The sequence below is a fragment of the Aptenodytes forsteri genome, unplaced genomic scaffold, assembly GCF_000699145.1.
Source record: "Aptenodytes forsteri isolate BGI_AS27 unplaced genomic scaffold, ASM69914v1 Scaffold308, whole genome shotgun sequence".
Classification (NCBI taxonomy): Eukaryota; Metazoa; Chordata; class Aves; order Sphenisciformes; family Spheniscidae; genus Aptenodytes; species Aptenodytes forsteri.
Genome location: NW_008795475.1, coordinates 944,201 through 964,080, shown reverse-complemented (window position 1 = coordinate 964,080; position 19,880 = coordinate 944,201). Strand labels below are relative to the sequence as shown.

Sequence of the window (19,880 nt, the reverse complement as noted above, 5' to 3'; positions counted from 1 at the left end):
TAGCAGGGTACAAAATCATGAGTAGCCTAAGGAGGAACAGACTTGCGGAGTCAGAACCAGGAGGCATCATAAAAGGATAAGAAGTGATGCTGGCTCAAGATAAATTGAGGAAAGTGGTTCTTCAGGCAACGTATAAGTTAAGGGGAATTCTTCTAACAGACAATGTGAATCGTCGACAATTGTGAGTTACGGGTGCCTGGAGCCCAGGAGTGTCTTACAGAGGAAGATCATATAGGATTGCCCTGTTCCTCTGCTGTTCCCCAGACATTAGCTTATGGACACTGCCAGAGCTTTGAGGCACAAACTCATCTCAGCCAAGGGCCCTCAATCCAACCTCATACCACTTCGTAAGCCAGCTGGGCAGTTAAATTTTAGAGTCGGTTTTGGTTCAGCATTGTGCCGTAGCATCATTGCAGGGGGAGCCTCTGCGTTAGGTAACTGTGGTCAGGTGGGCTGCAGCTCTGTTGGAATGCGGCAGCGCCTGTGTGCTTACAGTGAAATATCATACATTTTATGAGCTATTCTGAAGCCTTGTTAACCCTAGGACAATGCAGAAACACCTAATAAAGAGGGCTTGCTTTCCCCCTTTCCTAGTCAAAAGGAGCACGGAGAAGAACGTGTGGCTGATGTGACTGTGGTGGGCACCAGATCACATAAATGTATAACCCAAAATCGATGCGTGGCAGCGCTGTATGGAGGGGAAAGGGGTAAACTTGCACCTCCCACATCATCTCGCTGAGGCATGGCTGGATGCACTGCAGCAGGAATTCCTTGAGGCTGATAATGAAAGTGCAATTTTAAGGAGAACACCCCCTTTTAAACAAATAATTGACAAAAATAGATTTTCATATGTAGATTACTTCTTTGGAGGGAATGAAGCCAAGGAAATTGCAGTCTGGAGTCCAGAAAGCCTGGCTGCATTCCAGCTCCCATCTGTTGCTAATTTTAATCGTCAAATTATTAAATTTTTAATGAGGCACCAATCAAATTTTATTAAGGAAGTATGCACGCTTAGGAGATGTCTAAAGCCCTTTTCCAGTCTACGTATGGGATCCCATCTTCCAGGAACCCTGTCACAAGTAGTTGTCCTTCAGAAGTTTGGTCTTTGCCGGTACGTTTCTTAGAAAAATGGAGATGAGGTGGCTTCCTCGCTGAAAGCTGAGATTTCTTCCTGTTTCCTCTTTCAACCTCGCTCAGCCTTACAGTAACAGTGTCCAGTGGTAGGATATGGATGAGTTTCACCCTTCTGTCTGCAGGTGAAGTTCTCATTAAAGAGATTGCAAGGAAAACTGTATCAGGCTTTATTCTGGGAATCGGTCAGAATCTTTTGACCTCTACAGAAGAGACTTTTAACGCAGCAGGGCCATGCATATCTGGGCCTTTACCAGTCATTTGTAGCTGCAAAAACCAACATGCCAGCTCATTGCCTGACTTAACCTCTCCAAATACAGTTCTGCAAACTGTAAATGCACAGCATAGGACAGACATCAGCTTCTCTCCCAGCACCTATCATCAGCCTCGTCCATGCACTGACCTCATTTTTCTTTCTTGCCCTATTGATTTCAAAGTAGACCGTGCTCAGCGCATTCAGCCTGTAGATTTCTTATCGCCGTAGAGTTAGCTATTCACGCCTACTTGTCTTGAGCAGCCAGCAAAGAGAGAGAGCGCTCAAATTGCAAAAGGCACCATGGAATCAGAGTTGAAGCATCAACGTGTTTGCATTAACCACGAGAAATGTGACTCCTTGCTATGCTCCTTGTTTTGAAACCCTCGCCACCCCCACCCCACCGAGGCAGTATGGCTTTGAAGCACCACCTAGCCTGGACTAGGGACTTTTGCAGATGCTGCAGAGTCAGGTTGAGGCTACAGTGAGTCTTACCTACCCAATCCCGCAGCCAACGCAGGCCCCAGATGCGCTCAGAAGGGGAAGTGTAACAGAAACAGACCTCGTTCCCAGTTTCCATGTTTGGCTGGTTGTCATGGAGATCGTTAGGAACCCCTATAGCTAACCAATGGTCATTCCTGACAATTCCAAGCCGCAGACCCCTTGGGGAGTTAACGGGTGGGATCTATGCCATTACACATGCTCTTACACTGAGCCACGCTATTCCACTCGCAAACAGCTTCCTGAAAATATCCCCGTAGACATTTTTAACTTTCCTAATTAGCGTGTCTAGGACATAAGTGGAGGAACGATTCACGGTTGCTGTGGACATCTGCCTTCACCCACCTGCTGCATGGAGTCCTGCTGGAAGGGGTGGGACGTTAAAGTGGGTTCAAGTACTTCTGGTTCAGCCGAGCCAGCACACCAAAACCTCGTAGTTTCCCTGTTTCCAGCGCTTGGGGTGCTGTGCTGACCAGGGATGCCGCCCGGGCCTTCCCTACCCTACTTAACCCAAGTTCACCTTGCCAGAACCTGTCTCACCTCCTACAAGAGGTAATAAAGAATGACGCACTACTCTTTGCCAACCATGGCTATAATTTATGCCAGAAATGCAGCTTGGTCTTGTTAAAAAAGAATAATCAGTTTCAGACTATTTAAAATCACCACTCTGAGGCTATCAATCATTTACATACAACAGTTGGAAGGCACCTTCTCTATTGCTCAGTTTCCCCAGTGCTAAATGAAGACAATGGAAATCTTTTGTAGGGAATGTTTCCCTGGGATTATATTATTATTATTATTATTATTATTATTATTATTATTATTATTATTATTATTATTATTATTATTATTATTATTATTATTATTATTATTATTATTATTATTATTATTATTATTATTATTATTATTATATTATTACTTTATTCCCTGCCATTATTTTGCAGGGAAATGTTAATTTCAGCAACTCAGACTGATTTCTTTGAAGGAGATCTCAAAGTGAACACTTCCATAAACAAGGGCATTTTTCAAATGTTTTGTAACACCTGAATTGAAACGGGATCTGAACCTGAAATATTCACAACTTTATTTCATTTCCAATTTAAAGTACTGCTTTGCTGTGGGGGAAAAAAAAGGCATTTAAAATTAACATTTTACTCCCTTTTAACTGGTTCTTACGATCCCTTTGGGAAAATTGGTATTTTTTTGACAAAGCACTTTTTAAGAGAAGCATTCTGTTTGAAAATTTTCACAAGGATAGCTTTCCCCACTTCTGTAACATCCATCTACCCAGTGGGGTGTCACCGAGTAAATTAATGCTTGCAGTGGGAATTCAGATCCCTGGGTAAAGATGCAAAAGCAGGAAAAATTGCACTGCTTGTGTTGCTATTTAAAACAGGCCTAGAAACACGAATATGCCTGAGCCCAGCCGTGTAAGCAGATCTGCAGGGTCCAGGCTAAAAGGAAGGTGAAGGGATTGAAGAGCTCTCATCTGCACTCTCAGCCCGTTTCAGCCTGTCCTTTCTCTGGCACCGTTTGGCTGGAATCCCCTCGTGAGACAGGCCATGGGCTGGGTGAATTCCTTCTTTACAAAATAAATAAATAGACCAGCAAGGAAGAAGAGATTTTTCTTTGCTAAAAATCGAATTCCTTCTCATAATAAACAATGCTTTCGCTGAAGGCTTTTTCTTAAAACAGTAAGGACAAACGTTGCCTGTAAGTAATCCCCGGGGAGCTGCAGACCTCGCTGGGATGAGGTCACTACAACACATGCCCCAGGCTTTGGCAGGCTTCCACGCTGCTTTCCAAAAGCTCCAGCAACCGAGTACAGGAGAGCAAGGAGAGTGGGTATCAAGCCCGATATCTATTTTTCTATTTTCAATGAATGATTTCCATCAGCAGGAGGCTTGGTCCCCCAGGCCACAGGAGCACAGCCTTGCAATTCTTTCTGTCCGTAACCTTCCGGGCTTTTGGAGCAAGACAAGCAGCCAGCTCTGGGAGCGGGCGAGAGCCGATGCGACCAAGGCAAGACACTAATCTGGCAGATCCCTCTGCAAACTTCTACCCCAAAAAATTCCCACACAAACTCTGGCTGCTTGTGGTGGGGGTGTGCCCTAGAGAGCCCGCGGAGAAGGCTGGCTGTGCCCTCTGGGACCTGCCGGGAGAGCTGATAACTTACAAATTAAATGCTTAATGAAGCAATTCATGCCCTGCTCAGAGAGAGAGACCATGAACGTATGGGAAAGTACACAGGGGAACAGCATCCAAAAGCCACCAGCCAAACAACCAACTGAAAGGAGCTAACCAAAAATCCGGCGATTATGTCTTGTTGCACTAAATGTGAATGCAGAGATTTTACAACATTGATCGTTGGTCTCGGCACACGACGCAACCCTAAATATCTGCTAAGCCTCTCAGGCTGTGTCGATACGTGACAGCTTTGGTGGGAGGGGGGATGGTGGATGCAGGGAGAACAGTGTGAGGGTCTCCGTAAAGGGCTCCTTTCTCATGGAATACTTTCTCCACCTAGTCATTTCCTTACCTCATACAAACACAGCCGCATTCCTGATATTTAACTGTTTGGACTTTTGCAGAAAAGAAAAAGCTGGCTGCGGCAGTTTATAAGGCCAGACATTCCAAGTGCTGAAAAAACATATTCAAAGGAAATAGTAAAGGGAGAACTTTTTTAAGTTTTCCTGTCCTATTTTTACAGTTTCCTGTCAAAGTCTTAGCCTGATGAAACCTGAGATAGAGCTCCATGCACAACCCTCCTCCAAGGGCTCTCCACTGCAGCAGCGTCTGAGGCACAAAGCAGACACGCGGAAACATGGGGCCAGTAGTTCCAGCAGTTGTAGAAATGTCTGGGAGGGTTGGAGCAGGGGGCTGGCACTGCCACGCTGTGTCCTCCGTCCTGGAAGAGACCACGGGGTCAAAAACGCTGTGGGCTGTTGAATCGCTGCCTGGTCAGTTAGTGCAGAGATGGAGGTGCAGGAATGGAGGTGCTGGGGGTAGCGTGGGGGTTTGATAGTTCCAGACTCTTCCCCACACGCACACTTGCCCCAGGTGGAAGCCTTGCACCTCTCAGACTCCTTTCGCAGAGATCATGGCTATAGGCAGGCTCCTGGATATCGGGGGAAAGAGTATCTGGAGATGGCGGCTGGGCTGGGCTGAGCTGTGACTGAATTTGGAGGGATTCCTCCTGGACAGCTGATTGTGTGTTCCTGACAGGACTGAGTAAGGGAAGCAGACATTTGTGTCTGCCAGGTGGGAAGCATTTTTGGGCAGAGGGTTTGTGAACCTACCCTCCTCCTGGGTCAATGGGCTGGGGGAAGTGACGGCAAGGACACTACTGAGCAAGGACTTCCAAACAACGTGGATGGTTTGTCAGGTCTTGCCTGATTGTGTTAATGCTGCCGTGCATGAGGTGCAGTCATCTGTCTGCTGCTGCATTCAGCAAAGGTTTTGTATTTCAAAAGTGGCGATGCAATGCTTGTGCTAGGGAGGGCAAAGTGTTCTTTGGAAGAGGCTTATCCACAGCTAAAGTATCTTGAAATAGAAGAAAGAAGTCTCAGAAATGACCAAGCAGACACAAACAGCAAGTTATTAGATTCTTCTCAGACTAATTAATGGAAGTGGAAACATTGCACTCTCCTTAGCATCTTCTTATCCCAGTACACTCTAGCAGGCTTTGTCTTTTCATTCAATGGGAAGCGTTCTAGTTCCTTGCCACAAATGGGGTGTGTGGACCTTGCTTGGTTGGACCAGACCTGGAGCTGCTGTTCCACCATGAGCTGAGCGCCCATTCACAGAACAACCCAAGGGTCTTGAGTAGACAGGGACCAAACAATGCCCCTCCTGCATTCCTCCGCATTCATGGGTTTGCAGAGATCAGAGTTGATGCACAGCCCTGGGTTGATGTCAGTGCACCAGAACTGCAGACATTCATGTGTCTACCTCCAAACGTGCTCTACTGAGCCTGTCACTGTGATGTGACGTCGCGTTGCACTCCTCACAGTCAGATGGCAGAGGGCTGCTTACAGCCTTTGCAGAGAGAGTCTCCAGATTTGGGTGAAATGTGAATCTTCATGCCACTTTTCTCCCACAAGCATCAGCAGGTTCAACAACATCAGGAGACTCTTACTCATGGACACCCCTCTCCACAGTGAGAATGAGAGAGAGAAAGCCACATGTCACTGCGTCCAAGAGCGATGAAGGGTCAGAAGATAAGACAGTCACCTTCCTGCCCAACCCAGAGCAGGCAATGAGGCGCTAGCTGCAGAGACAAGAAGGTCCCAACCCATGCTGGTCCAGCCTTCTTGGCTCACTCAGCTACAGCTGACTCAAATCCTCCTGTGTTTCTTAGTGGCAATGCAAATGGCTTGCCTATGGACAAGGTCAGCTCATGCATCTCTTCGCGAAGACCCTCTTTGCTACTACGTGTGCCTTTGCCAAATTTTACCTATTCAGGCTGAAACAGTTTGTACCCAGGCTAAGCAGTTTTGGAAAATTCCAGTCAAAACATTCCTGTCAGATTTAAAGATAAATCTTGGGAATGCTGTTTCCGTGAAGGTCTCTGGAGGAAATTAATTCTGATTCCAGAGGCTGGTTCCCATTGTGCACAGTGAACTGGCCTCTGAGCCACACGCTGAACACCAAGCAGCAAACAAAGGTATTAAGTAGCTGTGCTTTGGGAGTGCTGCCCACCCTCTGGCAGGGGGAAACGTAGTATGTGATTGTCTCATTAAAGACTGTACCATAAAGCCCATGGGCATGCCGGAAAATTATATGTGCAGGATGCGTCTACATCCCACCAGTACTCCCAGCAGACTATGACTGGCTTTCTGCAGAGATCAGAGGGAAATGTGGTTTCACAGAACTGTAATTATTTTATCAAGTAAACCTGTCTGCAGGAGGAAAATGGCAACCTACAATTGAGTACGGAGTTGAACTCCACTCATGGTGAAGCTTCTGCCAGACCTTTCTGCATAAATGCAAGTTATAGCAATAGATGTCAGAGCAATCTCTACTCTTTGGGCTACAGCTGATTATCAAAATGCTTTTTCTACCACAATGTAGAGAAATGGGAGCTTATGCCTCATCTTTGGAGGCAGCCTGAGGAGAAGGAACTCTGTCACATACCTCAGCTACGAGTCCTGCTTTATGTCTTAACATCTGGATTAGCAGAGCACTAGGAAAAATCAGCTGAACGCCTGGTTTCTAACGAGGATGAGAAATCTCTTTGTAAACACACTCTTTTATTAAAAAGCTCATCTGGAGGAAAAAAAAATCTTAACCGCTGCCAATAGCATTCCTCCATAAGATTTTTGCTGGAAGTAATTTCAAGCTTAATCTGGAATTGATAGGAAGAAGGGCTTGCCGAGTGTCGGGCAAACTCGTGTCTCAGCTGCGTACTGTACTCACACCACCCAGGCAGCTTTGAGTGGGCATGACAGAAAGGAGCCACCATAGCCAGCGCTTTCCCTTGTCTTTTTCCTACCCCAGAAAACTGAAACCCAAGAAATGAATAAGCATTCACGACACCCTGGAACAGCCTTGCAGCTCAGGGGATGCAACGTGGAGGCCCAGGCAAAGCAAATTTCAGCTTAGTCTCAGAAGCCACATCCCGGTCCATGTTTCTGGGATGTCTCCAGTCCCCTGGGATTGTTGCTGTGTGTTGCTCTTCTTTCAGGAGAGCAGCTGGACTGGGGCTCAGTTTCACAACGTGCGTGGACCTCAGGCACAGGCAGAGGTTGTACGGAGGAGGTATTTTTGCCAACCCGACATTTATTCCCAGAACAAAAATTCTACTGGGCAGCTCAAATTAATGAATTTGATGTATCTTCCTCTGAAACGCAAAAGCTGAGATTAAAGACCTTTCCGAGTTATCTCAGATATCATTGAATTTCCAAGAACTGTTTGTGGTCCCTTTCTTGATAGCGTGACGCATGTTCTTGCGTACCTGGGCTCTGGGGGAGTTTCCAGCTAAAGGTATGAAATACGTACATCCCTACTGATTACTTCACTAGGAGCAGCATTTCGGAAGTTAGGGCTGTGACCCGAGTTAGACAGGAGTGAGCAAAGGGACCACGTTTACTGTTGGCTGCTTCTTGCTACGGCTTTTGCATGCATGCATGGGGGTCAGACACATCCTGTGTGGCTGCTTCATTTCTCCTAAGCCTCCAAATTAGTCTGAAAGTTTAGAAATAAAAATCATTATGAAGAGGAAACAGAAAAGCTGAGACAAAGCCACTCTTAATAACTCCTCTCAGGAGGGGGGTTGGAGAGGCCTTACAAGCAAGAATAATGGGGTATTCTGCAATATTCCCACCATCTGGAAATCTGAGTGGATTAAAGTGCAGTTTATGCTGAGACACTCACTAGCATCCATGTGTATGTTACAAGATGGTGGTTTGGACCGTGTATTCTGTTTATATACAGCCTGGGGTGTCTGTCACTAGAAAAGCTACGGCTGGAAGGAACGCTGGAGATCATTTTGGATTTCTCTTTCCCTTAGACAAGACTGACTACCAGAATTAGACCTAACCAATATTTGTATAACCTGCTCTTAAACACCTACAGATATGAAAATCCACAGCCTCCTTACGCAATTCTTCCAGCGCTTAAATATTTCAGGACAATGGATGAGTGGCAGTTAGACTGAGAGAAATCAAATGAATTAATGAGGATGAGAGGAACTGCTGTCCTATACAGTAAGGATCTTTGAGAAACTGATATAGCATATAAAAATATGCTAATCTGAAGACTTGTGTTAGTCTGACTCATTGTTTCTAGGAGATTTCTTCCAGGACTGGAACTGTACCAGTTATAAGGAACCCTGGCTTCACTAGCACCCCCCTCCCAAAAGACATGAAAATCCTTTCAAAACTTTGGAGAATCTACAGACACAGACACTTTATGGAGACTCAGAAATCCTCCCTGAGTGCGCGTCAAAGGAGATTCTCATGTTATGTACATGCTAAAACATAAAAAGCAGTATCTTGATATAAGCAGAATAACGGAGATTCAGGAAGAAAACAGGAGCAGATTAGCAACAGCGTTAAAGTAAATGGTATTGACTAGCGATTTAGATGCTATCTGTCCCTTGTCCTATGCACTGTGTCTTGTTTACTAGGGGATTGTGTGGAACTTTGTTTCTGAAGCTGCCTGGGACCTGCTTTTGCCCACTCTGGTTATATCCCAAGGTTCTGATACTTTACAGTGCTTTTGGAGAAGCACTGGACATGCAGAACATGATCTGCTCTTCACTTGAGTGCTCTGTGGCTTCGTCTGGAGACCTGCCACAAAGAGACCAACCAAGGCTCTGCCATGGGATGGGATCAAGCCCCAGACACAGACTCTCAGACTTCCTCTTTGTCATGTGTTTAACCCCTCTAAGCTTGGCAATCTTTGAAAGCCCATGTCCTCCTCACTCAATGGTTGACAGTCCTTCTTGAGGTGTTTGGAAAGAAATAGGAGAAGTAAGAATCTCTTGAAAACAGCAGTGAAATGTTGAAAGACATGGATTCTGTTGGTGAGAAGCTGCTGTTTGGGAGCATTTTCACTTCAATCCAACCCAGTCCTGGTTATGGTTTTGGAAAGAGAGCAGTCCTGCAGTGAGGACTGTGGAAGAACAGGAGATACTCGCTGCCTTTTCCATAGACGTTGCATGTCTAGGACCTGCTGTGGCTCTAATCCTTGCTTTTTTCCAAGTGTTTGAAACACTGTGTGCAACTTGGCTTTGTTTACTTGCACTGGCTAATGAAGAGCCAGAACTCAGACACTGGATGCCAGTTTTAAGTTTGCTATTATCTTTACATGGACACAATCCCTTCCAAGGCTCTTCATGGGATACAGGACCTGGGAACAACCATGCAAGGCTTCAAGGGTACAGCTGGCTTTCAGCTCAGCCCAGAAGTGTTGGCACTGAAGAACAACACCCCATGAGTTTGTGGGTTAAACTTCTGGAAACCTTGCACCATTAAGAGGAGAGGACATGCAGACCTAGCAGACTTAGCCAGGGCCTTCTGAACTGGACAAATCATAGAAACCACAGACAGTCTCCACAAAGATCAAGAATGTTACTCTAAAAATCTTTTTTCCAAAGTAAAAGAAGACGTTCTTTCATGAGAGGTAGCAACTAGCATCCACAGTGAAGACTTCAGCATTCGGATGGAAAAAAACCCAAATTAAACCTCATTCTTGGAACACAGGAGGAGCGTCCACACCTTCACCTTAGGCAAACGTTGTCACTTTTTACGACAAATTTTTTCCTACTTGAAGGAGGGTGAAATCAGAGACATGACATCAAAATGTTTCATTTTTCTGTAAAACTATTAAAAAAAAAATTGGCCTCTCTCTCCACGGATTCATTTTTTCTGTTCTGCAGCTTTTCCTCCAACGCTGATGTAATGTGAGTTCATGTTACCAAAGGCTGCTGCGGTTATACAATATATTCACTAGTTCTTCATCCCTGAAGATGTCAAGTAGAGGGAGGAAATGATGCTAAGATTCTCTGAGTACCTAGCTATTAAGGTATTTACCTCTGAAGTGGAGTATTTCCTGAATGAAGTGTGAAGGTAGTTAGATTGCTTCCACTACAAAGCAGCCTCTTACTGGAGCCCTCAGCTGTTGAACATGCAGCCTGTTGAGTGCACGGCAGCAGAAGGAACTGTTTATTACAGTTTAAAAATAAGATGATCTCTTTCTACGATTATAGCAAAATAAATTCAAAATAAAGTAGAATTAAAATCCTAAACCAATCTGTAATCTGATAGATTTCTGGGGTTTGAACGCCAGCTTTTCATCAACACAGATGGGCACATTTTTCAGTGCTTGCCAGTCTAAACCGATGCCCCAAACCCTGGAGGAATGCACACCTCCAGAGAGCAAAGGAACAGCTAATGGCCACACTAGAAACAACAGCAATTGTACAAAGCTAACGAGCCTTTCTGAGAATCCCGACCCCTCAGCACAGATATTAGCTGGACTAATGCGGCTCTGTGTTCTTTGAAACAAGTTAGTACCTCTGCATGGTATTGCCTTCCGTACATATAACAACCTGAGATCGTGGCACCACGCTGTGCCTTGCAGCAGAGAGAAGCCTACAGACAACTCTCTTTACACTGTTTGGGCATTTACAGATCATAAATCTGTAAGGATGAATTGGTCTGAAGCCCAGCATCAAACAAGCCAGCGTATGACAACCAGAGACTCTTGCCTAAACTCTACTACATATGGATTAGCCACAACACATCCTGAGAAACCCCTTCCCTCTTGATCTGAAGACTCCAGAGATGGTATTCACTTATTGAATGTAGAGAAGTCCGTAGTCCATATGTGTGTGTGTCAGAACTGATCACCCCTCTGTATACACTCATCCTAAAGGCAATGTCTGCATTTGGTCAGTGAATCCTGCCCCTCAGTGCTGTTATCACTCCATCATCTGTAAGGTTTCACGGCGTGCTGTGCTCAGCTGGACACATCTACCCCACAGAGGTCTAAAGTGAGGCTATGTAGTGCAGGGGGGTCCCAGCACATTCCTGTGGAAGACAGACAGTCGAAACCGACCTCCTTGTTAAAAACTTGATTTGTTTTTTCCAATTCGAACTTGTTTTCCTTCAGCTTTCAGTCCCTTTGCCTTGCTTCAGCAGAAGGACCTGGGTCAGCCCCTGGTGCCACAGGTTGTCACATTCTACAAGAAAGACTTCTCTGCTAAGGGACATCCCACCCCCCTGTGACACTGTCAACTAGCCACTTCCACCAGTGTGTGCACTGCTGATGAGGGTACGGCCCTCAGGATATAAAGTCTATTTGGCCAAAGACTCTTCCTGAAGTAATGGCACCGTTTTGTCCAGGTGTCCTTGGGAAGAAATGTCCCTGAGGAAGACTGGCACTTCAGCTTGAACAAACCACTTAGAGATTTCTCCTGGGTGAAGGAAATCCCTTGGGACTCTTGGTTATGCCTACGCTGAGCTCAAGGGGCTTCTCCTACAGAGATTTTTGGTAGGGGAACAGATGAGTGGCAGAAAGGCAGACAGATGAGGTCCCCAAATATAACAGCAAGTTGCAAGGCCAAAGAGTCAGCAGTTCAGTGTCATCTGTATGCTAGGTACCATCTGGCCTGCTTCTGCTACATGTGAAACACGGATACTGGTGAATTTTGACAATGAGGGGCCCTTTAAAAACCACATTTCCTGGCATTTATTTCAGGCTGAAAATAGTCAGTGTCTTTTCTTAGGTTGAGGTAACACCTCCACCTGTAAAAGCACATCATCAAATATCCAGTGTGTCCATGCTGGCAGGAGGCGAACCAGCTCTTGGTCCAGAACCAGCCAGCCACAGCAGTGCAAGCTGGAGCGAGTCCATCCTTCCTAACAGACTGGTCTCTTAGCACAACTTTTCAGTCTGAGGCATCTTATGGTTTATTTAACACTGTGGCTCCAGCCCGGAGCTGGCTTATTTGGGAACATCATCAGGAGCAAATGCACAGTTGACTGTGTCTCAACACACAGTCCTGCCTCAATCGTCCCCTTATCACTGTTAGCAGTCGATTTACCAGCCCTCCTGCAACCCTTTGGTGACTCCTCACAGTCCTCGTGCTGCAGCAAAATGTCTATTATTTTACAGAGAAACGTAACAGGGCGATGTAATGAGCTGCCCAAACAAGCACAAGCAGTGGGCCAGACTCAGGATGGAGCAGCAGAGCTCATAGTGCTTTGTCCTGTGCTCAGAACATAAAATCTCCATGTTACCCAGCTATGATTCAAACCAACTGCCCCATTTTGGTAATGGGGCTGGGAGAGATGGAGAGATGTATCCTACAACACGTCCTCTCTTCCGCAGGCTGAGCGTGGTCTGATCTGCCAACCCGGATGGTTCCTATCAGTAGACGTCTCACAGCACAGTACTGAGGGAAATGACTGTACGTATCACATCATCTCTGCTTTCTTTCCTGAAAGGCAGTGAAAGCCAGCTTAAACTACCTGTCATTTTCTTTGTACTCTGTAGCCGGGACAGTCTCTCGTTTTGCGCTCTGGAAGCAGCAGACACGAGGATGCTGGAGTGCATTCTTATTGCCTAATGCCAGCATGCCGCATTTAGTAGTTAGCAATGGTTCCCCCACGAGAAACGTCACAGTAGCTACTCTCTGAAGGTGAATGATGTCTCGCTAGACAGCAACTGGCATTAGTGGAAGCTCTCTGCCCGCAGAGATGCAGGCGGGAATCCGAGGAATTTCCAGAGTACTCAACCACATACCCAGCCCTGCTATGAGAGCATCACCACGGAGTCTTGGGCTGAAACCTGTACTTCCTACATATGAAGCCAGTGGGTTTCAGGCTCTGCTTTGAATTAATCTTTCTTCAGAAAAATCTTTAGGAACGAGACTCAGAGCTAAACTGAGAGCTATAGATGATCCATGTTGCTTCCAAGCCTGCTACTTGAGTCTCCTGTTACTGGAGACTCCCAAGGATGCTTGTAAACATGTCAAATACCATGGCTGCTTTAAATGGAGAAACTGAACAGAAATTCAACAATGGTCATGTCTCCAGTAGGTCTGGTGCTTAGGGACTTCATCTTAACAGGCCTAGCGATGGAGCAGGAATTCATTTGCTCCTTGGAAGGGTTAAGTTCTTCGCTGTCACGCTAATTATTCTCGGTAGGTCAGTCACAACCGCCTCACCTGGCTGCAAACTCACAGACTGCCCAGCCAGGAGCCTCTTTGAAAAGTGTAACTTTTAACATCTCTTAGCAAAGCAAGCGCTCTGTTTGTCTTGGCAGGGAAGACCTGTGTATACACAGCTGGAGAGCTTGTTTTGTCTCTTAGTACAAGTCTGGACTAAACCAAATCTCTAAAGGCTTTGTAAAAATGCTCTCTGTATTTAAAGAATTTTATACATTACAAGATGTCTCCAAAGTCTGCCCCTGCTCAGACCCCTTCTTTCCCTGCCTCTTCCACTCTCTCTCCTACCCCCTCCACTACCACGCACAGAGTCAGGACGGTTGGATTTTTCAGTCCCTCCTGGCATTGCTGCATCCAGAAGTTTCTTTAAGAAATTTCCAGCTTTCTTTTCAAACACAGCCAATGTCCGTATCGATTTATGAATCTCAATACTTCAGATCCCCGTGAGCTAGAAAAAAAGAAAGCAGCTCTACAGACACAGTTCTGGAGCACGGGTTTAGGGTTTTAGGGGAAGGAATCTTGCAAGGTAGAGCCTTCAAAAGAGAAAGGCTGTTATCGTAATACCTTTCCATAACTAAAGCAATGGATATCTGCATGTGCATGTGTGTGTGTTAGAAAAAGGCAGGCAGAGGGCTTAAAGAATATATAACTGCAGTGCTCGACCGATATCTGTGGTTGCAGGAGAGTACAAAGAAGGAGACTGGAACAATGAAAGGTTACTTCAGCAAATGTGTGTGGAGGCTTTTAAAGAGCTTTCCCTTCTCTGCAGCCAATAAATGTGAGGCTCAAACCACAGCAGAGGCCTTTTATGGGGCACCTGCACCATTAGGTTCAGTAGATACTTTTGCAACCCAAGGAACACTGCACAACTACGTTCAGTTCTGCGTATTTCTGCTGGCCGCTGTTCAAGCAGGGCTGACTGATGCCTGGGCTACCGGAAACCAACTGTTATTCCTATCTCACCCTCTAAATCACGTTGCCAAGAATCCCCAACTTGGAAAAAAACATGAAAGGCAAGAACAGTCCAATCCTTGGACATGGAGTTAAACAGAATTAGCCCAATCTCAGGAAAATGAGAGGCTAGAAAAGCAGAATCTTTCCAGGGTGCTTTGATCTTAATCCTGGGAGTTTGCACGTTGGCTTGGTGTTTCAGTTTCATTTCTGCTTTGTGCCACTCTGACCCTTGCCAAAAATCATATCAGAGCAGTGTCGTGAGATGTCCATCTAAGCCAACAGGAAAGGGAGAAATTTTGTGTCTCAGCCAAAACCTCAGTCATACCCACACTGCCCAAATGTAAATCTGATGTAGGCACTCAGCACGCGCTGCCTGGATGAAATACAGCAAAGCCACATGTCACTAAGAGCCATACTCTTAGCTGGTGAAAACTGTGGTTCTTAGTGGAGCTGTTTCGATTCATACTGGATGAGCAGCTGGCATCGAACCGCGTGAGGTTTACAATAAACCAGAGTTGGCTTATGTTTCCCTTTGAAACATTTTGACTAAAATAAGGTTCTTTCATGGAAAACCTTATGTCTGGCCATAATTTTCAAGGTTTTTCAAGTAAATATAGTACTAAACCATAAAAATAATTTTGCAAAGGTTGGAATAATGACTTTTGGGGTTTCAGGTCCAAGTTCATTTGAAAATTATTGGCTGTTAGCGTTGGTGACATCATTAGTTTTAATTTTTGATGGTACATGGTATTGACCTCCTTCACCCAAAAGTAACTGTCTCCTGAAGCGTACAGGACAGGTCAAATTCAGGCAATAAACTGAGTTGCTGCAGGAATTTGATTCTATATAGTGAGAGAGGCAGGAGACTGCATAAGTGGTCTTACTGATAGGGGAGCTGAGCGCTCGCCCGGTGAACTGCCGTCTACCCGTGTCTGACGGAGTTCCTGTGCGAGCTGGCCAAGTCCTTAAACCAGCATTTTGCACGTGGTCCCTAACTGCGTGTGGTCCCTAACTCCTTAGACATCACTCCTCTGCAAGAGCTGCAGCGAGTCGTACTTGCGGTGCTGAGCAGGATCAGTGAACGCCGAGAGTCCTGCAAGTCCAGCTCGGGGTAACTCAAGGTGGGCACCAAAATTAGCTGGCTGTATTGGGTCCGACTGGGATGGAGTCAACTTTCCTCATCGTGGTGCTGTGTTTTGGTTTTGTAGCTAAAACAGTGTGGATAACACCCCAGTGTTTCGGCTGTTGCTGAACAGTGCTTGCACAGCGTCAAGGCTTGCTCTCCAGCCCCGGTCCGGTAGTCTGGGGCTGGGCAAGAGGCTGGGAGGGTACACAGCTGGGACAAATGACCCAGACTGACCAAAGGGTTATTCCACGCCATATGACGTCATGTTCAGCAATAAAACCTCAGGGAAAGAAGGAGGAAGGGGGGATATAAGATGATTACGGTGTTTGTCTTTCCAAGCCACCATTACAGGTGCTGAGGTCCTGTTTCCCAGGAATTGGCTGGACGCCTGCCCGCCGATGGGAAGTAGTGAATCAATTCCTTATTTGCTACCACACACAGCTTTTGCTTTCCTTATTAAACTGACATTATCTCGATCCGTGAGTCTTTTTGCCTTCCTTCTATCTTCTACCCATGCCAAAGGAGAGGGGAGTGAGCGAGATGTAGGATGGGTGTTTGGCTGCTGGCTGGGGTCAACCCACCACACTGGCACGTTTGAAAATTTTGGCTTACGTTTCTTTTCCCTTCGCTCTTAGTTTTTAGGAAGGGACTGATGGTGTCACTTTCCCTTCATGAGGATGCTGTGGTAAGGGGCTTCCTGGCGTTTCGAAGCCGCTCCCAGGTTATCAAGACAAGAAACGGGGAAATGCCCAAGAGAAAACCACCCTTTTTGTACTCAGCACAGGGGTTTATTGATGTTTATCAAACAGCTACAAGGGGCCACATGTGGAGTGAGGAGGATCCAGAGACATCGAACAGCCATGCAGTCAGTAGGCACTTTGCATCCTGCACATGTAATAGCCAAGGATGTCAGAGAGTGCTTTGGGCATGAGGTTGTCGTTACAGGCTGCATCATCAGGCAGAGGAATCGAGCAGAAATTTGCATGAAATTGAGTATCTTTAATACACACGCTTAAATACACAACTCCTGATCCTATGTTCTGTCGGTGATAATATCATGAAAACGTGTTCCTTACCTCTCTCACACTGGGGACCGGTGAATCCATAGACGCAAGCACAACGGTTCGGTCCAATGCATCGACCTCCATTCTGGCAGCCGTTTTCACAGACAGCTGTTTTGAAATAGAAAGAGAAATCAGTGATTTCTGCTCTTAGTGAAACCACAGCGTGAGACATGCGGTGCTGGCAGGACTTGGAATATCACCTGCTTCGTGTTGTTCACCCGTCAGGAGTCTTCTCCACGCAGTAAACATACAGAGAAAAGTCTGATATTTTTTCCCGGAAAATTACTTCCTGTTTATGAATGAAGCCATTTATAAAAAGGCCATAAACTCTTATTTCACTTGAGAGGATTTCCTGCACTCTGGCATCTCAGTTCATTCAAGACAGCATTGGGATTTAAATGTCAAGGTCAAGATGAACTGATACAAATGAGAAACTGCATAAAGGCAAACGTTTAACGTATGACAACAGTGAAACGTGAGGAGAGGAGACTTGTTTGCCATTTAATCCCACGTACCCAAAGCAAAGAAGAACCAGTCTGATCAGCACGCACAAGTATTCATTGACTTAAAATTAGACCTGCTACCCTTAGCTGAAAACCTGCAGTCAATAGTCTAGGACTGAAGTCAAAGGAGTAGGTTGCTGATTAGGTCCTGGGCTGAGGCTAAGCTAATTGAACAGGATGTAGGGACACTTCTGCACATGACACGAGCAATTGCTAGTTGTGACAGAGGCCATTGACCTATTAAAATCTCAGCAGCTGTAATGACTAATGAGAGGAGTACTGCTGTGACACTTCCTAAAGTTCCTATACAGAGCTTCACTCTTTGAGCTACTCAGTTGCCCAACAACACCGGCACATTGAAGATGAGAAGAATATAATCTCATGAAAGGTGAGGTCCACAGCAATCTTGTATGATACCTCAGTGTGGCCCTCACTGGTCCAGTGCCAGGCTCCGAGCTGCGGAGAGGCCAGGTACCGCTGCATTTCACAGCCTTCAAAGGCTACACCCATCTTAGAGCCGAGGAAGCCAAAATCTGCTCTGCTGGGACGCTGCCAGTGGGACTCTCCATTGTTCCCCACCCTGTCAGTGATGTCTTGCCAATAGCTGAACCATTATGAAAACTCTACTGAGGATATTATAGGTGGAGACGGTAGCAGCACATAATTAAGGTTGCCTAGTGCGTTCCATTATAAGCCCCAGTTTGCTGTTACTTATCGTTTTCCCAAGCTTTAGCTGTTCAGAATGAAATTTTCCATATGGTGTGTCTGCCTTTAGTTGAACTTTTTGGAAAGTTTCAGCAAAAATGAATCAGTCATAGCTGAGGATAAGTTTAGGGGAAATACGGTGTTTTGCCCATCTTTAAAAAAATTCTCATAGACTTTGCCGAGAACTTCAGTGATTCTCATATTGATACAAGGATTTGAAATTTGCCTGGAAAGTTCCATTTGATCAGAGATTCTTTCAAAACTATTGTGCATTCTTGCTTACTAGACACTTATTAAAGATGGCACCTAAGTTGTTTGGTTCTCAGTTCTACAAGGTTCACAAGCAATGATTTAAAATTGCCAAACATCTTTCATGGGAAACTAGGGGGAAAAATTAAATTTCTCCCTATGAAAGGTACAGGTGCTTAGACAAAATAGAAAATCAAGTCATAAAACATTGTAAAATTTCTTTCAATGACTATATTGAGGTTTCCCTACAGAAAGTCAGTGTTGTCAAATAAACAGAACTAAAAATTGAACCCCCCCCAGATGTAACCAGGCATAATTTATAATCGAAAAATGTTGGTTTGTTTGGGGTTTTTTTGTTTTTCTTCTTCTAATTGAAAGAAGGCTTCATTTGAGCTAAAATGAAGCCCATTCCCAGAGAATATGCTGTTTATCTAAAACTATTTACAGAGAAATGATCTCATTTACAGTGAAATTATAGCTACTATATCTATATATATAGAGAGAGAGATATAGATATATATTTATACCCCCTAAGGAGAGCGGACTGAGATTCCAATGGAGAGGAGAATATACTGATGACATCAAAGAGCGCATCAGTGTGCGCAAGGTGACCTCTCTAGTCATGAGGCGGCATGAATCGAGCCTTGCCCTTCAGCTCACCGTGTAGACAGCAGGTGTTGCAGGTACTTACGCTGCCCACAGTATGTTCCGGTATAGCCTTTCTGGCAGAGGCAGGACTCCTCGTTGCAGCTCCCACCATTCATGCACCTCACGTTGCAGGTTTGGACTGTGGAGAAGAGCAGGGAAATATGACACGGCGATGCAACAAACTGTCTGTGGCAGGAGGTGAACACCTCACACGTAATGGACGTTCGAAACTTTCTTGTCTCAGTGCGGAATCTAAGGGTGATGTTCAGTGTCCGGTTCCTTGAAGTTAAATGGAGAGACTGCCGACTTCCCATGGTAGGATATGAGCCCATGGTGTGGTTAAAGGCTTGCACTTTTACCGAGGTATAATTACCCCAGAGTTGCTTACAAAAGTAAATACCATCGTCTGTTCTTTGTTCCCTAGACGTAAGACACATTTATTGTTCCTGTACCTGGTAGTATTGAACTGTTCAGATAGGGGAAAGCCATGAACACGATGGGCGGTGTGACACTAGGAGCGATTTACGGGATGTAATTCTTCCAAGTCCACCTCATACAGGGCAAAGTATCATTGTTCTCTTATGGCAACTAGTTTTTAGAGCAATCTAAATAGACCTCATCCCACAGAGACCAAAGGCACTCGTCATTGTACCTCGTTAAGGAATCTACCCCGATTAAACATCTGCAGCTTTTGTCCTTTCTACAGGACGTCCTGCCATAGCGCGTGTGACTGCGAGTAAGGGCATATTTCCTGCTATCTCCCTTTCTTTGATAACTCCGTCATTCTAAACGATTCTTTCGTTTAGGATACTACACTTTTCAAATATTTTCACACCCTTTTTGTTATTCTTTTAGATTATTGCTCCATTTTAAAAACACGCTTTTTGCATTCTGGGCTCTCTAATCTTTAAAATGCCTTCGTATTAAAAGACCTATGAGATGTTTGGGGGGATAGAATTTCTTTGGTGGAGGAAAACCATCAACTTTTAAGATATTTCTCTTCCTTTTACAATTACTGTGTGGCCTTATTGGTGAGATTCATTTCATACAAGAGGGTTTTAAGAAATCC

The 19,880-nt window shown here is 45.3% G+C and overlaps 1 protein-coding gene across 1 annotated transcript in view; it reads right to left on the bottom strand.

The window, feature by feature from the left end:
* Positions 1 to 19,880, bottom strand: part of LOC103900461 (fibrillin-2) — a 121,666-nt gene that overhangs the window by 77,774 nt on the left and 24,012 nt on the right. Inside the window, exons 4-5 of the mRNA XM_009281146.2 lie at positions 18,855 to 18,950; positions 16,719 to 16,814 (exon numbers count right to left, since the gene is read on the bottom strand). Coding sequence (XP_009279421.2) covers positions 16,719 to 16,814; positions 18,855 to 18,950 — 192 coding nt within the window. The remainder of the gene's footprint in view (positions 1 to 16,718; positions 16,815 to 18,854; positions 18,951 to 19,880) is intronic.